We start from the raw sequence: 21,481 nt of genomic DNA, 5'->3' as shown, positions 1-21,481 counted from the left end.
TGAAAACAAAACAAAACAAAAAAAAAAACCTGTGGCAATTACATAATCTCCTGTCAACTGGCAAAGGGGTGGAGTCTAGCCTGGCAATAGGTCATAGCCAATGGTGCCTCTGTGTGGCCATGGCCTTCTCCTGAGGATTCTGGGAACTCTTATCTTCCTCTCTGGAAGCGGGACACACACCCTCTCTGCTTCCTCTTCCTGCTGACAAGCCACATGGAAGTACACTGATGCAGCCAGAAGCCTGGAGCTGGAGAAGCCATGTGGAGACCCACGCCAGCGCTGAGAGGTCCACTGCTACTGGATCCACAAGACTTTCCATCCACTGACCTGTGAGCTTCCTGCATTTAGTGAGTCCAAAGAGGAATTTATGGACTAGTATTGACCTATGGGGTATTATCAAAACTTAAGGACTTGATCTGGACTGGGCTGGGATGTTTTCTTAATGTAAAATTGCTCTTTGATATAAAGTCCTCTCTTACACATACGAGTGGCTCTGGACTTATTTCGCTAATCTACCTGGACTAATACCCAACCTTGAAGTCTTCTTCTTTATCTATCTATCTATCTATCTATCTATCTATCTATCTATCTATTTATGGAACACTTCACGAATCTGGGTGTCATCCTAATCTTCTCTGTATTGTTCCAGTTTTAGTATATGTGCTGCCGAAGCGAGCACGAGGTCTGCTTTAAACCAAACAATTTTTTTAACCCAAGTAGTAAACACTGTCTAGCTTGAGCATTGTGTTCTTTTGGAGAGCTCTCTCACCCTGACCGCCGCAACCTGCACAGTCCGGTGGGAAGCTGAGAAGGTAGTGGATAGATAGATGTGGGGGGCAGAAGGACTCAGAAAAGGAGGAGGAGAAGGCTGTTACAATTTGAAGACTGTAACCAATGTAGAGAATTATCGAATCAGCATATATGTTGTTGATTTTCAACAACAAGAGAAATCACAAATGAATTATTAAAAAGTAACGGTTGCGTGTTTTAAACTGCTAACTGGAGCGACTTGTACTGCAGCAGTGGGTACCTAATTAAGAAACCAACAAGCCCTGTGGATGAATGTGTTTGATCACCAAAGGGCAGCCTGCTCCCAGATGCTTCCTGTGGCCAGTAGAAGACTGAGAAAAAGGAAGAAAAGGGATTAGTTGCTGATCAATAAACATCTGGTTTCTGACTTGTCTTACAAAGTCTGAAGATCTGGCATCGCTGAGCGTATATTCCCATGTGGTGACAACTGGTGATGGGAAACAAAATCCACCCTTTCAGATGAGGCCTGTGTTCTCTTTGCCACACCCGCAACCCTCCCTTCCGCCTCTAAGCCCGAGCGCTTCACTCATTTGTGATTCCTGCCTGGCCCCTGTAGGCATTTGTACTTACCACTTCTGTTGTGAGATATTTTGGGGGGAAAGGGGTGTCAAGGCCAAGAAACACCAGGAACAGTTGCCATCCAAGCCAAAGGACAGAACTGGGGCTTTGGGAAAGAGGCAGGCTTGCCTGAAGCCCCACGTCCTCCTCCAGCTCCTGCATGCTTTCAGTTCTTCCATCCCCCACCGCCCACCACCGCTGCCACCTCCTCGTGCCTCCGGAACAGAAGACAAACTCCACCAGGCTGGTTTTCTCCATACCTCTTTATTGAACTCTGCAGACTTCATGAAGGGACCATTTGCTTGGAAATTCTTAAAACATTTGGACATATTTTACAAGACAGGACAGCAGCTGGAGGGCAAACAAGGATCATCGTTTCATCTCACCACATGCATGTAAAGACATTGGGTTTAGTTGTTGGTTTCTCGTGTGTGTGTGTGTGTTGCTCATTTTCACCTTTACAGGAAGGACAAGAGACAACAGCTGACGAGATGAGTAGGACCCATGGCACTCGACACCGAGGAGAACAAGGTGGCGAAGGACGTTGGTCATTTATGGCTAATGTGATTGGCTGGGCCTCCACCATGGGGTGGGGTGATCGGAATGGCTTTGCTGGCAGAAAAGCCCCAACCTCACGGGCTCCTTGGAGAGACAGAGGGTCTTAGCTGATGGGACCAAGATGCGTGCTATCATGAGGTGGGGTGGGGTGGGGCATGGAGGTTCAGAGAAAAGGAAGACCATAGGTTCCAAAGTCTGGAAGACAGACTGGTTTGCTTATCCAACTGGACACCCGTCACTCAGGGAACAAGAGCCACATTCCTGCCTCCCGAGAGCCCCAGAACATGGGAAACCCCTCCTCTGGGCCCTTGGCTTAGCCCATTGGAAAAACCAATGCACTGGGTGTGAGCTTAGCCACAACATGAGGCAGAGAAAGGCTACACAGCAAGGTAGGAAGGAGACTGGAGCTGCCCCGTAGCAACTCCTGTATCAGCTTGGAGGAGATGAGCATTCAATTAGAATGCATTCATGGCCCCAGATTGAGCCAAAGAAGAGATGGCAATGGTAGGGAAGTTTGGGCTTCAGCAGAAGAGTGGGCCTCGATCTTTCTTAGCTAGCATGACTCCAAGTCAGATAAGAGCTAACTCCCTCACACTCTCACTCACCCATCCATTCACCAGAAGTCAACCACACACACACATGCAAAACAACACAGGTTGGGCGACCACGGTGTGGCAAGGGCATGGGCTTGGAGAATCATGCCGAGTTCCTGATTCAGAAAATGGGGTCTCCAGAGTGCTGACCTTGGGCTGAAGCCAGGATAGGTCTGGAAAGTCAAGGGGCCACCTGGTCTTGGCTTCATGCTCCTGTGTCCCCAGTTACCAAGGACACCAAGCTCTCTCAGCCCCAAATCCTGGTGAAGATTGGGGGGGCCAGGAGGCAAGCAGTAGAGAAGTCCCCATCTCTTGGTACTCCGGGACCTCCTCTTCCTTTCCAGACCTTGTTTTGCATAGGCGGGAGCAGCGTGGTGCAGGCATGGCCCTTCAGAGAATCCACATGAAACAGGAATGAGAGCGCCCTGTATTTCTTTATCATGGTGTTTGTGTCCTAACTCAGCCGGTTCCTCCAGGCCAGGCCCTCCAGAGGCACCTTGGAAACGGTTCATTTCATTTTGGGTTTGGAGAACGAGGGGCCATTCGGTCTCTTGGTGCACATGGATCATCCTCTCCCACCGTGACCAAGTCTAAGACCACCTGGAGTTGGGTGAGTTCCCACCTCTTCCAGACCCACTGTTGATGCAAATCCTTCACACCGTCAGCTGCTCTCCAACAGGTGAAGTCCACCCAGAGGTGCGTCAGAAGAAAGGCCTGGAGATTCACTTTCAAAAAAACAGCCACTGGAAGTCCAGCAGAACACAGCACTGAGACAAACGGGGGCCGCCAGGAAGCTGGAGCTGATTCAACGCAACCGTCCGTTCTATGTATTTATTTTTCCAGTCCAGTTGGGGGAGGGGCCTTAAAATGCCAAGTGAGCTGATGGTCTCCTGGGAGGTCGCTGACTCGGGTACATCTGGAAACAGGGCTACGGGTGTGGGCAGCTGGGCGTTCTGCTTGGTGACAGCCACAATCTTGCTTTGCTGTAACACTTCATCACAGCTGCCGTTCTTCTTTGGAACCTTCTAGATTTACTTAACAGGCGTGTGTGTGGGGCATCCAAAGGTCTTGGACATCAGCTTCTGTTTTATACACCGGGCAGAGAGAGCTCTTTTGGAAATGGGCTATTTAGCTAGGGCTTGGGCAGTTTATTTGCTGGCAGCTCGCTAGTTGGTAAAGGAAAATTGCATTTCGTGTATGGAAAATCTCAGGCTTGCTTGTGGGGGCACAGGCGCTGGGTGGACGAGCTGAAGCACCGTAAGACAGTTGGTCAGTGATGGTCAACTTCCTGGACTGCTGCTCAGCTGGCCCAGGGGAGGGAAGCATGTGTCCCAACCTCATGTGGCACCTATCAAGCCACTGGGGATTGGCTGGATAGGCTTCTCGATGGGACCATTAAAACTTCACAATCCAGGGAACAGGGAAGTAGCAACGGGGCCTGCTTCCACCTTCCCTTTCCAGCCTCCCCCCCCCCCCCCATCCAAAAGCTGCGAATCCTGGAAGCAGAGTTCCTGCTACTTGTGCTCAGTGGCTGAAGCCTGAGCCTAGAATATTCAAATCACACACACACACACACACACACGAAACAAAGTGAATTTCCTTGATTGTTCAGTCCAATTTCCACGCAATGCCAGGGCCCCTCTGTGACCAAGTTGAACACCACCCGGCCTCCTTTTAAAGCCATGTTCTAAAGGAAAGGAGCCTAGTGGTACCGTGTTGAAGTGCTCGGCTTGTGAACCCGGAGATCTATGGGTTGGCTCCACCAGCTGCTCTGTGGGAGAAAGATCTGGTGATCTGCTCTCGTAAAGATCCTGCACAGGGAACCCTCTGGGCCATTCTCCTTGGACTTGTAGTGTTGCTGTGAGTTGGAATCAGCTCACTGGTGACGGGACAGGCAGAGAGCTCAGGACTCTCTCGGCATGTGGGTCCGTGGTTGGATTCCCCAGCCTACGAGCAGGACTTCATTTGAACTGAAGTCAACTGCTCCGTCCCTTGGATGCAAGAGAGCCTGGCAGACATGTGCATGCAGTTACTGGTGGTTGGGCACTTCCTTTTTCCAGGTGAACCGCTCCCTTTGACCCCGTCCTGACCACCTGGTAGGGTATCTTTCAGGACCTTGACAGGGAGGAGAGGAGCGTTTGAGTTGGAGGTGAAGATGCTGGATCACCTTTGCTGGCATTCGGGGAAACTCAGGAGGGACTCCAGGACTGTGTCAGGGACCGTGGAAGGAAACCTCGACGGTACATCTCTGTCTCAATGGAGACCACCACAGCAGCACTCATTTCTCTGGGCATCAAAGCTAGGAATCCACTAAGAGGCCACCAAGAACCCAAATGGTGCAGGGAAGAAGCAAACATTCTGCTGCCAACCAGAAGGTCAGCCGTGTGAAGCCAGCAGGGGCCCGGCGAGGGAAAGACCTGGCAGTGCGATCCGATGAGGAGGACCGTGTGGGAAGCCCGGCGGGGCAGTTCTACTCCTATTGGGCTGCGATGAGTTGGAATCGACTCCGCTGCACACAACTACAATCACTGGGAGGCAAGTTTTTGTTTGCGTGGTTCTTGTGCAAACAGTTGGAGAGTCGCTCCTGTTTTGTTTGGCTCCAGTTCAACGCAGAGGACAGGAATTTGGGGGAATGGGGACACTGGTTAATCTCAGGGTGCAGAATAATCAATTCCTATTTGGGATGAGTTCCTCTTGGGAGTTAGCCAAGGGGGTGGTTTCCTGCTGTCTGGGGGGACCCTCTGATTTGCACTGGAGTCTGGGGCCCCACTGTTGACAGCTGCTCTGGCAGGTACGACAATTGAAATGAATGGGATCGAGAGGTGAAAGCCCGCTTTGTGAGATGTCCCTTGCCCGCCTGAGTCTGGTACTCACCTCCTGGGATTAGTGATCAGGGCAGTCCAGTAACTCCCTGGGGTGGTGGAAGCTGGAAAAATACCTCTGCCCTGACCACAAATCTCGCACTCTACGGAGCCAGGAGGCTGGAAAGGGAAGGGGAGATGACAGAGCAGATTCTGAAGAAACACTTTCTCGGAGTTTGGCTGCAAAGGTCACTGGTTTGGGGCGGATCTGCCAGAAATGGGTTGAAATGTGGAACCGAGACAAAGTTGATAAGACTTGAATGAAGCCCAGCATATCCTTTTAAAGTTTGCAAGAACCTGAAAATTCTCTGGCCTTCAGATCCGTCCAATGGGTATTATGGGAATGGGGGGTACTGGGCACGGGAACAGGAATCAAGGGGGACTTGGGTGGGTTCTGGATGTCAGATGTGCCAGCATGAGACTTTTTAGTTCCGAGTCCCTTTAGAGCCCAAAGCAGGTGGCATATGAGTGAAGCCAGCCCACATCCCACCCTGATCCTAGAGCCATCAGCCACCATCTGGGCTCCCTCCTGCTCCTACGCCCTGAGTTCTAAAGGACCATTGACAGGAGAACCCCACAGATCAAAGGAGAACATCAGCCTCAGATCCCTGGTCTGGTGCCTGCTAATGTTGCCTGAGGAAGCCAGCCCCCTAAATCGTTCTCTAGTCCCAGAAAACCACAATCAAAAGCTGAAAACAAACAAGCAAACAAACAAACAAAAACAACTGCCCAGATGGCAATGGAGACAATGCAGGAGACCAGACAAACGTAGCTCCTATGTTCATGACCAACAAGATGTTATTCCAAAGAAGTTAGATGCCGTGGCCCTATTAGAACTTTGCTAAAAATACATATATACATATACATATCTTTAAATCTGAACAGAAAAATAGACTCCTCTGAGGTGCGTGGACATCCTGGGACATAGTTGTGCATCGTATTTCTAGAGCCAGACGATGTCAACAGTAAATGCAGAGGTAATTCCTCTTTCTGGGTGTGGCCAAGGCTGGTTTAGGGTGGCCCTGACTGAGTGGCAGGGAAGCTTTTGGATGCTGTCATGGAAGTAGAGGGCAATGACTGAACTTCAGCGTAGGGCTGGGGGCTTTCCACTGTCCAGCTGGGGGACACAGGGATGCCCTGTTCCTCCCTCGCCAATTCTGTGGTCACGTGAAAATTCCTTCCCCTAAGAAGCTCGTCTTAGATATTTTTTGCCAGCTTCTCAATTATGTCCAAAGTCAGTTGACTTGTGGCTGAGAAGCCTGGGGTTACGCTACTTGAGACGCGTCAATGACAGAGAAATGAAGAAAGGAGGACTGGAGCAACAGACCTGCTTTTAATGAAACCTGGACACTGAGTATCCCCTTATGCACAGACTTGACCCTCCAGCCACAACCGGGGCAAAACAGAAACATACAACGGTTACAAATATCAACAATACATCACAGTTTTTGCAGAAGAGAATATGGTGGTGTTTTTCTCCTTAGAAATAGGGGTCTTTGCAGGGGCAAGGGTGGCGATGAGGTGACCGTGACTGAGACACGGCGAGGAGAAGTTGGGAGTCAGGTTGAAAAAACAAGTTTGTTATCGCCGGCCATTCTCTGGGGCAAGCTGGGGTGGTGGTGGTGGTGTGGGTAGGGGATGGGGACGGGGTTGGAAGGAAATGGCCGGGCAGGATTTTGTTGTTTCTCTTTCTTATGCTTCCTCCTCCTTGCTCTGGAACCAAGGTCCTCACTTTCTGTCCATCTTCCCCATGAAGTGTGCTTAAGATTAAATCCTTAAGGAAGACACTGCACCAAGGTCTGGTGGTTTCCCTTTACCCATAGATGAAAAGATGACTCTTTCAAAGTCTGCCTACCTTCCCACAGCTGGCCACGGATGTGGCTGTGTGGTTTGGACCACACAGAATGGTGGGGGTTGGAACTCAAGGTCGGCTAGGCTCTGGATTGAGTTTCATTGAACTCTTCAAAAAGAACCAGGCATCTGCCCACTTGCAGCCCCTAGCTTCATCTCTTTGGGTTGACATATACTTGTATATGTGTTTTTTCTGTGTCCGCTGGTTCAGGCAGGAGTGGGAAACGGACCATCCACGGAATGCCTCGAACACATGGTCTTCCTCATCTCCATCCAGACCCCTCGGTGGTCACATCCAGCTTCTTGGCGGAGACATCTTAGTTGATTCCCCAGTGGGTGTACATACACGGACACATGCCCGGGTTAGCTGCACGCCGATGTTCCTTTTTGTTGGGTGGAGGCTGGGAAGACCTAAAAGACCCTCTTTTGAATCGAGCACGTGATGTATATGCACATGAGTAAAAGCTGGGGTGTAGGGGTGAGAAAAGAACATGAGAACAAAGCCCAAATGCTTCCTAAGCATAGTATATGCTGAGCTTCAACGATTCTGTTTCTATAAGAACTCTATAGGACTCTGGCTAGTGAGCCTGGAAAGGTAACTTCTTAGTGACTTCAGAATTCGTCCTTCAAAAGTGACTCCTTCAAATGCCACTTGAAGGTCGGACAGCACAGGAGGACACAAGGGCGGGGCGCGACATGACCACACAACACAGAAAGGGCCTTTGGTTACAAGGAGAGTCGCACCAGTTGATATTCAGTTAAAAAGGAAAGAAAGGGGGAAAAGTCCAAAGAAAAGACAGAAAGAAACCATTTTCCAATCTGTACACTTTAACCAGCAATTATGAAATGCCTTGGTTTGAAGAAGGGGTGGTAAATTCCTTCTCACGATATATGGCTATATTTAAACATGTTCACTTTCCTGATATGTAAAATAGACTATATTACTACTTACGACTATTATTATTATTGATCTTTTTTTTTTTTACATATAGCATCAGCTCTAAAAATATCTGAATCGGAAATCACAACTTAGGTACTTTTATCAAAAAAAGCATTTGTTTGTTTTCCCTGAATTTTCACATTTGTGCTGATGGTGGACGTAGATGGTGATGCAAACAGAGAGGGAGACGTGAAAAGATGGCCGGCGGAGCACTATTTCACGGCGGAGCACTATTTCACGGTGGTTCTTCAGTGGGCCCCAGGCCTCAGGAAGCGCCGCCGCCTCTTCTCCCATGTGCCAACTAGCACTGGGCGACCTCGAACTCTCCCTGCCCCTGGAGTCCCCGTGCATTTGCTGAAAGTGCTTGGAAGATGCCTTGCAATAGAGGAGGACTCTTTTGTCTTGGGAACACAGCAGCGGACACATCAGAGGACACAGCCCCTTGGAGGAGCTGGCGGTGCCCACAGAGGCCAACCAGGTCTGTGTAGAGCAGACAAAACGGGTTTGTTTTCAGGTGGTGGAATGACCGCAGGCCCTTGTACTGGCAACGGGTGGACCGACCTTGTGCCTTGTACGTATCGAGGGGAGGCAGAACAGCACATTGAAATCTGTGCACCGACAGGTAGATCGAGCCTATTGTACCAATCCGAGGGGGGCTTCAAAAGTGCCTGGAGAAATCCCATGCTCTTGTAATTTCATATCCATGAGCTGCCCCATCACAGGCAGCTCAAGGACACACAGCTATGGACAAACACAACAACGCCCTGTCTTTGCTCCAATAGACAGACACGTGCCCGGCACCGTTTTGAAGGCAGGTAGACCTGGATTAGGATATTGTACTTGGAACATCATCCGTCAGCATTGGATTGTGAGAGCAACGTCACTCCACCGTAGGAAAGGGGCAGACCCATCATCTTCCCCCTCACTGACAGACGAGCCAACACTGTGGCACTGTCCTACCCAGTGGCTCAACACAATGTCACGGTACCGAGACATGCCCGACACCACCATTGGGCTAACATCAGGCAGGCCCATGCCAGGACATCGCACTAGGACAGGAAGACCGACGTCAAGAAACGCGCCGGACCCGCTCACGATGCGCACACATACTTATTGCTTTTGTGTGCACTGCCGTGCTGCTGGCTGCAGGAGAGCGAGCTGTTCATAGACAGTGACACCGAGAACATACCGGTGGACAAGACAGAGGACAGAGTGAGACACCCAGGGCCCTTCTTTGAGATGTCCATGTCTCCTACACATGTGACTGTGAGGGGTCCCACCCAAGGGCCAAGCCCCCTTCCTGACCCCTGGCCAGGAAGGGGGAGCTCTGAGGCGCAGAGGAGTAGCCCACAGACTTCAACCTGGCAGACCACGGCCCCACAGCACAATGTCACCCGCCACCGTGGCCGGGAGCAGGCAGGTAGCAACAACCCAATGACGGTCGCAACAAGTGGCCCGTGGGAAAAGAGTGCTTATTTTCAAGTGCAAGATGTTGACACGGTCCCTGGCAGAACCTAGTTTTGAAAAACATAAAGTGCTTTTTATTTTAACTTTTTTTTTTAAGCTCGAATACCACAGGAAATTAAAAAAAAAAAAGTATTTCTTAGAGTAGATGCTCTCCCTGTGGCGGGGAGCGGGTGGTATTCAAAAGTCTGAACCGGGCTTCTCGATGGGGCGAGGGTGTTTCATGGTAGTGACTTCTTCTCCTTTCATCTTTGCAGCGTCAACAGCAGAAACAGCGTCAGGCTTGCCGCCGCTGTCCCCTTTGTGACTCTCTCCGAATAGGTGATTTCTTTTGCATATTAGACACTTGCATAACGTTTGGGTCTAGCCTAGTGGGGCACAGAAAGGGTGGTCCTTCTTCAACCCTCCAGCAATGCGTAGCGTCCACACTGCTGGCCCCGCGGCAGCTTTTCTGGGCTCCTCCCAGAGTGCCGAGGGGCGATCCGGATGGAGAGAGGGGTGCAGTTAGCCCTGACGCTCTCTCAAAACAAAAGCCTCGGGTGCTACAGAGCGGGCCATTCCGGGGAGACATTTGAGTAAGGGTTTTGTGCTGGGTCGTGGCTTATGGCGCAGAGATTTTCCCGATGGTACAAGCAGTCCCGGTGGCTTCCTAACAGTGGGATCTATCCAGGAGGTGGTGCCAGGTGCTCACAGAGGTGGCTGGGCAGCATTCAAGATTAAATCCCACCAATGCCCATCTTTCTACTCCAGCCACTTTCCCCAGCATCCTTCTCCAGCAGGACCCAGGAGGAAGGGAGATGTTGTCCTCATAGGCTGGCTGGAGAATCAGGAAGGAGGACAGGGGGCGTTGGCGAGGTCTAGGATGGTGGTAGTGGCGGTGGTGGCCGCTGTGAGTTCTGCTCTGGCCACCTCCCAAAGAGGGCAGTAGAGTTGTGACAGGAAGTGCTCGAGCTTCTGGCTTGGCCAAGTTCATCCCGGTGGACTTCTCCTGGCTCTCAAGGTCTTGGGGAGCCTTCTCTGGCATCTCTGCTGTGCAGGATCTTTCTGTTTCAGAGTTCACGAGCAAGCTGCCGCGGGAAAGCAAGACAGCACTCCTCTTTGGACCTCGCCCACGAGTCTCTCCCCCATGGCGGGCTCACTCAGATGTTCGGATCCCGCGTGCTGCCCTGGGCCCCTCCTCCCGGCAACACACGGACATCGGGGGAGATGTGGTTCTCAAGTTTGCCCTTTTCCTGCTCCCCGGGGCCTTTTCCAGTCAATGCTGCGGTGGAGTAAATACAGTTCTGTCTTAAGAACTTCGGAGAGGTGAGTAAGGGGGAGCTTTCAAAGTGGTTCTTCTCTGACCTTGCCCCGACATTGAACTTGGGGCTGGCACTCCCGTGGAGACTCTTAGGGGGGCTGGAGTCCACACTGTAGAGCAATTGACCCTCGTCATCTGTGTCTGCATCGATGTACTGGTGGATTCCAGCCTCAAAGTTGAACGATATTGCTGGCTGTTTCTCCGGGGACCGGGGGGGTGTCCGGCCACTTGCCGTGGTGTAGATGGAGGACTCTGGGCTCAGCACGGGCCTGTCCAAGAGAGCGGCGCACTCCAGTCCAGCAACAGCCGCTGCAGCGCCCCCCCGGTTCCTAAGAGGGTCATGGTACATCCCCAGCATGGGGAGGAGCGGGCCGGGGGCACCCTCCATGAAGTTGACTTTTAGTGCTCGGAGCTTCAAGGGGTTGCCGGCCTTCATGGAGCTCTTGGGGCTCTCGATGAAGAAACCAGAGTGGGGGCCAGCGTCTGGGGTGGGGTTGGCCTCCATCAACCTACCTCCGCTGGCACCTAGAGTTCCCCGCCAGCCCATCTCCGGGGCCGGGCCACCCCCCGTCTTGCTGGGGAGTGAGGCCAAAGGGCTGTGGGAGAACCTGGTGGCCTCAGGGAAGTCCGTGGCACAGCTAATGAAGCTATCGATGCTTGACAAGCTTCGCATGTCGACCACCCCTTCTGTGCGCGTGGGCAGAGGGGCGATGGGACTGGGGATGCTTTCCATTTCAAGTTCTTCCTTTGGTTTACTCTGGGTTGCTGACTCCTTGGTAGTGAGGATCGGTTGAGATTGGGTTTTGGCCATCTTATTGTACATGTCTTCCAACTGTTGGACATTCAGATGCTGGGGACTAGAAGACGATCTCGCTTTCTCAGGAGACCCCTGCTCCTGGGCTTCGAAGGACTTACTTGAACTGGTTTCAGATAGTGTCCTCTTTGTCCACTTCCATTTGTTGGGAGACAAGTGGTTATCTTGCACTTTGTCCTTCTTACCCATGTTCTCACCATTTTTCTCGACTACGATGTCCATCATCTCAATGCTCCGGGCAAAAGCGTCCTTCATGTTCATGGACACGATGCTGCCATTCCTCTTGGCTCTCTCCAGAGCCTCCCTCCGCTTGATGGCTTTCTCCTGCCTCTTCTGCTCCTTGTAGAACTCAGAGAAGTTATTGACGATGATGGGAATGGGGAGAGCAATCACAAGGACCCCCGCGATGCAACAGAGCCCCCCTACGATTTTCCCCAGGAGAGTCTTGGGGTAGATATCTCCATACCCAACCGTTGTCATGGTGATGGTGGCCCACCAGAAAGAGGCTGGGATGCTTTTGAATTTGGTGTCATCCTCATCCTTCTCAGCAAAAAAGACCAGGCTGGAAAAAATCATGATACCCATGGCAAGGAAGAGAATGAGTAAGCCCAGCTCGTTGTAGCTCCTCCTCAGGGTGAAACCCAACGACTGAAGGCCCGTGGAGTGGCGTGCGAGCTTGAGGATGCGAAGGATCCGCATGATGCGGAAGATCTGGACCACACGGCGGACGTTCTGGAACTGCAGCACACTTTTGTTGGACTCGGTGAGGAAGATGGTGACGTAGTATGGCAAGATGGCCAACAAGTCAATGGCGTTGAGCGGGCCCTTGAAGAACTTCCACTTCTTGGGCGAGGAGAGGAACCGCAGCAGGTACTCCATGGTGAACCACGCGATGCACACGGCCTCCACGTGGGCCAGCTGGGGGTTGTCTGTGGTTTGGCCGAACTCATCGAGGCTCTGCAGCTCGGGAAGTGTGTTGAGTGACAGGGCAATGGTGGAGAGGACGATGAACATGATGGAAATGATGGCCAGGATCTGTGAGGAGAAAAGAGTGGATGTGTTAGGGCAGGTTGACTAGAGAAACCCAGTGACACTCTTCATGTGTAAGAGAGAGCTTTATATCAAGAAGTCATTATATAGCAAGCAAACATCCCAGCCCAAAGTCCGATACTATTTCACAAGTCCGATACTAGTCTCTCTTCAGACTCATGCAATGATGCAGAGTGCAGGAAGATCACCAGCTGGGGGGTGCAGAGCTGTGTGGATCCAATGGCAGGGGCTGCATCCAGGGCTCTGGCAGCAACCAGGACCAGCCAGCAGGAAGAGAAGGCAGAGAGAGATGGGGAAGGTTCCCAGGATCCTCCTTATGAGAACCCCACGCCCACAAGGAGTCACCATCATGCTACACTCCATCTCTACATGTTCAAGTATCTTCAAGTTGACATGACATAATGGATCTCCCAGTGGGGTTTAATTTATCAACCATCCCGTGCACAGTTATTGTAAAAACCTGGGTGACTCACGCCAACTTTCCAGAGCGTTTCTTCACATCTCACTAGCCAGCTGGTGATGGAATGAGCTACAAAGATCATTCATTCAAACACATTTGTTGTGTCCACATGGAAGCAGAGGCCCAGGGCATTGACATGATTCAAAGTTAATCATCTAGCTCAAGGGATGGTCAACTTGTTCTGTAAAGGGCCATCCACCTATCTACCTTCTGCTGGAGCTACCCAGCAGCTCTGCAGGGATACTGTGAATGCAGCTCAGGTATTACAGAAATGAATGGGCAGACCTGTGTTCCAATAAAACTTTACTTTTAAAACCAGGTAGTGGGCGGGACTTGACCTGCGGGTCATAGTTTGCTAATCTTGATCTATAGTTCTACCTTTATTGAGGTGGGGGTCTGCACTGGTAACTAGGAGACTAATGACAATAAAACACACACACACACACACACACACACACACACACGCCCCACTGCTGTGACTCATGGTGGCCCTATAAATCAGGGTAGAACTGTCCCTGTGGGTTTTCGAGACTGTAATTTTTCAAGGGAGTCGAAAGCCTCCTCTTTCTCCAGAAAAGCGGCTGACCTTTTGGGTGGTTTTGAACTGCTGACCTCACAGTTAGCAGCCCAACATGTAACCAGTATGCCATGAGGGCTCCTATAATAACAATCGTTACTATTTATTGGGTGCTCATTGCATGTGAGGCACCCTGCATTCCTTACTGTCCTGAACAGCTCCATTGGGGACTATTCCCTCCAGCTAACAGATGGGGAAATCGAGGTTTCATGGATAGCAAGAGACAGTGCCAGGGCTTCAATTCAGGGTTGTCTGACTCCAGAGCAGGTGCTCTTCAAGGCTGTGTGAATGACCCTATGAACTCGAAGGACCGTCTTGGAAGAAAAAATGTGGTCAGGATTTTTCAGGTAATTTCTAGAAAGGCATAAATAGTCCCAAAACGCATGGCCCCAAATCGGAGTCGATTCCAACATATTAATGATTCAACAGGACAGGGACAGAGCAGATCTGCCCCTGTGGATTTCCAAGACTGTAGCTCTTCACAGAGACCAGTGGTTTAGAATTGCTGATCTTGTGGTTAGCAACTGAATGGGGGACCAGGAATCCCCAAACACCCTGGAGCCACATTATTTACTCTTGACTGGGACTGTGAGCTTTTTGAGGCTAAGAGCTACTGTTTATCTACCTGTGAGAGTCCTGGATCAATAAGAGGACTTGGCCCAGAGAAAGGACTCGGGGGATATGTGCTGATATTAATGGAATTGAGGCCAGTTTGCAGACTATGCAAAACATAAGCAAATGTAATGGATTGCTCTGGGGATCTTTTTCAAAATGACCAACTGAATCACCTCCCTGCCTGTGATTCTTCCCTGCCCAGGGCTCTTCAGGGCAAAATCTATATCCCTAAACAAGTCTATGAGCCTGTAAGTGGAGCAAACAGTTAACATATCCATCAGCTAACGAACGGAAAGGCTGGATGTTTGAATCCACTCAGACGTGACTTGCAAGAAAGTCCTGCTCCTCTACGTCCACAACACAGCCACTGCAAACCCTACTGAGCACAGTTCTGCTCTGGCACACAGGAACCCTGTGAGTGTAAGTAAGAGCTGTGGCTTTGATCATGTGGGGGGCGGGGGTGGTGGTGTAGCTTAGCTCAGACCACCCAGTTAGCTTCCCTGGACCACCCAGCCTCCGAATGAACCTCTCTGGGTTTTGTTTTCTGTCCTTGTCCTGAAACTGCCTGTGGGTGTACCCCACTGCTGCTTTTAGGAATAGGAGAGGCTTCAGTCCCCTGCAATGGATCTCCCCCCTTCAGAACACGTGGTGTCTACTGGGACCCCCTTTGTTACCTCGGACCCCTTTCTGGAACCTCTCCTGCCTCCAGTGGTCCAACTTGGTATTTTTCCAGGTGCACAATTCCCAGTTGGACCAGATATCGCTCCCATTTCTGGGCTTGTTGCTCTGTCTGGTGAACTTTAACCCATCTTTGAAAGCCCAGCCCACACTGTCCCTTCCCTTGGAATTCTTTCCTGCTGTCCCAGCCAGCAGGAAAGAGCCCCTCCTCTGAGGGAAAGCCCTGGTCACTTAGTGGAGTTTCCATATCAAGTCCTTCTGCTGAAGTACGTTCATGGATGGTGGACTCCAAAGGACAGTACCTAAAGTCCCAGGAGTCGGTAGTCCATGGCCTGGGTCACCAAGGGCTGGATATAAACTAGATCACAAGAGTCCAATCAGGAACAAAGTAGGGGGCATGTTCCCCCTGGGGTTCTAGATAAGGATTGTTAAGCATCCCCCCCCTCTCGCCCCCCCGCGCTGGAAGTTTGCTCCACTCGGCTGACCCCAGTATAATTGCCTTCTCTGAGACATATATACCTGCCTCTCTCATCTTGACTGGGATTTCCAGTAAAGCTCATGTGTCACTCCTGTAACTTGGGGTGACCTCAGCATAATGTTGTATGGCAGCAACGGAATGGCCACCTCCCTCTTCCTCTCCCACATCTTGAGAAACTGACCCCAGCTGAAGTCAGGTCTTCTCTAAGTGACTTTAGGTTGTACATATAAAGGGGGTGATGTGGGGACTAGGCAGGCTTTCTACCTCCATGCTTGGGAGGTCAGATTAAAAGATTACGTGACCCGAGAGCAGAAACCTGCTTCATCTTGGGGGTTGTCGTTATAGAAGTGGGTTCAGAGAATATTTGTCCTTTTGTTATCGACTCACTTCATTCAACATAATGGTTTCCAGGTCCATCATGTCATGTCCATCACTGTGTTTTACGGATGCATAGTATTCCTTTGTGTGTATGGAATGCACACTTTATCTCTTGTTCTAAAGAAGATGGACATTTGGGCTGTTTGCAGCTTTTTTGCCACTGTGAACTGTGCTGCAATGAACCCGGGAGAGCATGCATCTGCTGTGTGCTGTCTCTTATTTTTGGGGGTACATGCCCAGCAAAGGTATTGCTGAGTCGTATGGTATTTCCACTCTCAGTTGTTTGTTTAGGCATCCCCATCTCGCTTTCTACAATAGTCGTGACATATTTACATGCCCACCAGCAGCATATATTTCCAGTCTCTCTGCACCCTCTCCAGCTTTGTTGTTCACTGGTTTTCGAATTGTGCTATTATTGTGGGTGGTGAGGATAGTTAAGGTTTCATGTCAATTTAAGTGGGTCAGGCATCTCCCACGATACGATTCTAATACAGGGTAGTCAACCCAGAATGGGATCTTCTGTGAAGCAGCCAAGTGCAGAGAACAGTCTGGATACGATTGAGGGAGGGGGTATAGACTGACCGCGTGTGGGAGCTAGTGAGCTTCTGCAGCTGGATCTGAATCCTGCATCTGGTCCATCAACTTCCTGTCCTATCGCCTGGTGACCTCAGATTCATTCAGCTCTGCATCCACCAGCCTGGGGTCTCCCTGCTTCATCTTTCTGCTTTCTGTCAGCCCCTGCAGCGACAGGAGTCAGGAGAAGCCTCCAGCTTACGTCTGACCCACAGACTTGAACTGGACTGGACTTGCCCACTTCTACGAGCTGTGGGAGCCAGTTTGAGTATAGATCTCTTTATGTAAACACACACATTCACACATCACTGGTTTTGCTTCTTCAGAGAACCCAGCCTGGCAGTAATTTATGCCATCTTGTACGAAACATAATCCAGCAAACACCTGGGACCTCGCCACCCAGGTTAAGAAAGAGTGTCAGTAGTAAAAACACGGAGACTTCTTCACTGGCCTTCCTGAGACCAGAGGTAACTGTGGTGCAGACTGTTTGTGGTTTTGTCTTATTATTTTTCTCCTTGAAAAAATGTATACAATGCCTTGTAATCGGTTCCCCCTTTCTATCCCACCTTCCTTCCACCCTCCCAGTATCACCACTCTCACCACTGGCCCTGAGGGGTTCATCCATCCTGGATTCCCTGTGTTTCCAGTTCCTATCTGCACCAGTGTACATCCTCTGGTCTAGCTGGATTTATAAGGTAGAATTGGGATCATGATAGCGGGAGGGGGAGGAAGCATTTAAGAACTAGAAGAAAGTTGTATTTTTCATCGTTGCTACATCGCACCCTGCCTGGCTCGTCTCCTCCCTGAGACCCTTCTGTAAGGGAATGTCCAGTGGCCTACAGATGGGCTTTGGGTCCCCTTTCTGCACTCCCCCTCATTCACGATGATATGATTTTTTGTTCTTTGATACCTGATACCTGATCCCATCGACACCTTGTGATCACACAGGCTGGTGTGTTTCTCTACATATAACCCCCTCCCTGGGGGACAGACAACAGAAAAATGGCTGAAAGGGAGATGTCGGACAGTGTAAGACATGACAAAATAATAATAATTTATAAATTATCAAGGGTTAATGAGGGAGGGGTGGCGGGGAGGGAGGGGGAAAATGAGGAGCTGATGCCAAGGGCTCAAGTAGAAAGCAAATAAGGATGCTGGCAACAAATGTGCAGATGTGCTCGGCACGATGGGTGGATGGATAGATTGTGGTAAGAGTTGCTTCCAATAAAATATTTTGGAAAAAAAATGTACACAATGCAACATTTGCTGATGTCGTTTTCCACGTGTATGATTTCATAACATCAATTACAGAGCCCGTTGGTGCTTTTCTGCAGGTCAGTGTAGGCGAATCATGGTTGGTGTTTGGCTTGGTGCTGGCGGCAGCCCGTCTGCATTTTGCTGCTGTACGTATGTACGTACGGAGTACGGTGTGCATTCTGTACCACCCTTTCCTTACTTTGCACGGAGCCCTGGTGGCATCAGGGCAGCAGTTCGAAGCCACCATTTCTCTGCTCTGCGGGAGAAAGACAGGCTTTCTCTTCCAAGAAAGAATGGCCGTCTCAGAAAGCGGCCAGGGCAGTTCTACCCCGTCCTGAGGGGTCAGGAGGAGTTGTCACCAATGACTCTAGAGCAGGGAGCGCTTGAGTTCTTCCCTGACTTGAAAAACAAACCAACTGAAAAGATGCCTTCACTGTCTTCTTTGAGCCTTCTCCCGAGGTAGAAGAGTGGGAAAAACTGCTGATCCACAAACCAGGGATCTCTGCATGAAACAGTCATGCGAATGAACACAGATAAGATGATTGGGATGAAACGTTTGGGGACACACTTTGGAAAAGCTGACTCTGGAGTTGGACTCCTGGGGAGGGAATCCAGGCCCTGCCACTTACTGAAATGCCGCCTGCCTCAGTTTCCTTATTTACAGCATGGGGGTTTGCCAGACGCTTGGGACTTTGCTCCCCAGGGGACATTTACGGATGCTTTTGGCTTTTGTTGGTGGTCAGAGTCAGTGGAATGGTGGTACTGGGTAATGGTGGGTGACAAAGATGCTGCCAAACACCCCATGGTGCAGAGGGCAGCGCCCACAACAGAGAATTTATCCGAGCGAATGCCAGTCATACCGAGGCTACCAGTCCTTGGGACAAGCGTGCGTAGTTCCTGGCCTGACCTGGTCCAGAGCGTCTTTGAGCGCATGGAGCAGCCAGCGAGTGCGCTGTGGTCTGTCTTCTGGGGGAAGGTGCCTTCAGGACCCCAGCGGGTCCCAGGCAGCCTGTATGTTTAAGAGCAGGGAGGTCCCCTTTCCTCCAGAGGCTGGCAGGGACGTCAGCTCCAGTTTCTAACCCTCAGAAAACTCCCGGGAGGGCCCCCATCATTGATGTTCTGCCTACAGACGCCTGAATTATGCACCCAGCCATTTTACAGTCCTCCGGGCCTGTTATTTCCAGATGGCACTCCCTTTGTCCCTGAGGGCGCCCTCCCCCTCTTCAGTTTGGGGACACCTCAGAAAGAAGCCGAGGTGTGTGTGTGTCGATGGCGGGGCATTGAACCTGGGGGCACCTGCTGCTCAGGGTTGGGCTGGGGAGGGTGCACTCCTACCAGGTCTCCATCCTGGGGGTCATGCATGCTCCTAATAGCCACGAGGGGCTCTACCAGTGCCCCCAAAGCTCCAGCCCTGGGCGCAAGGTTTTTCCTCCGAAGTCCTCAGAATCCTGGCCGGCCCCTTCCTGGCTGGGAATAGTTTTCCTCATCTATTCAGGAATGGGAATAGAAGATACCAGATGGAAGAGGGGTGGGGTGGTGGAGGAGGGGAGTGGGGGGAGGGAGAACCGATCACAATGATCGACACATAACTGCACACCCTCCTCCAGGGGGAAGAACAACAGAAACCTAGGGGGAGGGGAGACAGAGGTCGGTGTGAGATATGAAAATAATAATTATAATAATTTATCATCTATCAAGGGGTCACGAGGGTGGGGGGAGGGAGGGATAAAAGATGAGCTGATACCAAGGGCTCAAGAGAGGGTAAATATTTAGAAAAGAACAATGGCCTGACACAATGAGTGTATAGATTGTAACAAGAGTTGTAAGAGCCCCAATAAAATGATCTTTTAATTTAAAAAAAAAGTTGGCTAATGGCCTCCGCCTCACAGCCCTGCCCTTAGAAAGGAGCCCGGGTATTGTAGAGGGTCCTGCTTTGGGTTGGGGCTGCTAACTGTAAGGTCATTCTTGGAAACCACGACCGATCCTCTGGAGGAAGATGAGGCTCTCTACTTCTGGACCTGTGGGCCCCTGTGTCTGTCAAACGCAGCAGGCACCCTCTAAACAACTCTTGACCCCAAAGGAGCAGGGCTGGGCTGGCCTCTGGGGTGAGCCCCACAGGCAGGACCCATGTTCCCCATCCCTAGTCCTCTGGCCCCAGCTGCAGCCCCTGCTGGGGTTCTGCATTCCAGCACTGGTTTCCTGGGATCTGAGCCCAATTGGGTTTTGGGCAGGGCTTCAGGAACCAGGAAGCACAGGCAGGAGCCAGGACTAGGACTTGGTGGCTGACCCCAAATTCCCTCCCAGCGAGGAGGTTCTGGATCTTGGGGTGGGGTGGTGGTGCCAGGCTTGCTTCACCCATCGGGGGCGAAGAGGCTTTGGTCTTCTGGAATGACAGATCAGCACCCAGGGGCTCCCAGGGCAAGATTAGCGGGTGCTGTGAGCCAGGCCCGCCTCATCCTCTTAATTGCTGGCTCTGGTGGCTGATCACAAGCATGCCCACGTCTGTGCCAACAATAAACATGCTGTCTATCATTTCCTCCTTGCCCTCCCCGTTCTGCCAGAAATGTGGACGAGCTGTGGAACATCTGTGTATGAAAGGGCCTGAGCTCCTCTCCGGGAGGACGTGGACACTGGAGCCCGGAGGGGCTCATCCACCCAGTTGCAGCGGAGCTTCCCGTTAAAGATGGACCAGGAAGGAAAGCCTGGTGATCTACTTCCCCATGTCGGACAATGGGCAGCCTGTGCGAGCTGAGAGGTGCATCCAGGGTTTTGTTGTGGCTGCTGCTGTATCCTCTCCCAACTCCCAGAGACTCGATGGCCAGGGGAACAAAATGCTGCCCAGTCCTGGGCCGGGATACCCCCAGGATTGGTTGTGGCTCACACCACAGGGTTTTCATGGTCTGGTTTTCAGTAGTAGCTCACCGGGCCTTTCCTCTGTACTCCACCTTCGTCTGCAAGCTCCATTGAAATGTGTTCAGTGTCATGGCAACCCACAAGCCAACACTGACTGGTCGCTGATGTGGATGAGGTACACGGGCCCAGAATCAAATCCAAGCTTGTTGGATGAAGGGGAAGACGCGAGGGAGGGGGAAAAAAAGAGGACCTGATGCAAAGGGCTTAAGTGGAGAGCAAATGCCTTGAGAATGATTGGGGCAGGGAATGTGTGGTTGTGCTTTATACAATTGATGTATGTATATGTATGGATTGTGATAAGAGCTATATGAACCCCTAATAAAATGTAAAAAAAGAAAAGGAAAAAAAAAGAAAATGATTAGGGTAAAGAATGTACAGATATGCTTTATACAATTGATGTATGTATATGTATGGACTGTGATAAGAGTTGTATGAGCCCCTAATAAAATGTTTTAAATTAAAAAAATTAAAAAAAGAAAGGGGAAGACTCAAGTCTTGGGACCGTGTTTTTTCCCAATGCCTTCAGTGTAGCTTGGACTTCTCCCTTCATCACTGAATGTTTACCAATGCTTGAAGGTTGATCGATTGCTTTTAAAAGCAATTTTACGTATACACAAACACATATGTATGATAAAATAAATAGTATCCTACAATTACAGCCCTTGTTTCTGCAACTTGTTACGTGGTTGTAACTAGTATTTTGAACTGCCTTCTATTATCTGCTTCATATTCCTTTTCACTCTACGTAAGCAT

At 50.7% G+C, this 21,481-nt stretch overlaps 1 protein-coding gene and 1 pseudogene across 1 annotated transcript in view; both read right to left on the bottom strand.

The window, feature by feature from the left end:
- Positions 1 to 589: 589 nt before the first annotated feature.
- Positions 590 to 679, bottom strand: LOC142423569 (U6 spliceosomal RNA; annotated as a pseudogene).
- Positions 680 to 1,635: 956 nt separating this feature from the next.
- The window catches only part of KCNB1 (potassium voltage-gated channel subfamily B member 1), a 128,040-nt gene continuing 108,194 nt past the window's right edge, over positions 1,636 to 21,481 (bottom strand). Inside the window, exon 3 of the mRNA XM_075528582.1 lies at positions 1,636 to 12,784. Coding sequence (XP_075384697.1) covers positions 10,775 to 12,784 — 2,010 coding nt within the window. The 3' untranslated portion in view covers positions 1,636 to 10,774. The remainder of the gene's footprint in view (positions 12,785 to 21,481) is intronic.

The sequence above is a fragment of the Tenrec ecaudatus genome, chromosome 12, assembly GCF_050624435.1.
Source record: "Tenrec ecaudatus isolate mTenEca1 chromosome 12, mTenEca1.hap1, whole genome shotgun sequence".
NCBI classification, from domain to species: domain Eukaryota; kingdom Metazoa; phylum Chordata; class Mammalia; order Afrosoricida; family Tenrecidae; genus Tenrec; species Tenrec ecaudatus.
This window is presented reverse-complemented; position numbering and strand designations above follow the sequence as displayed.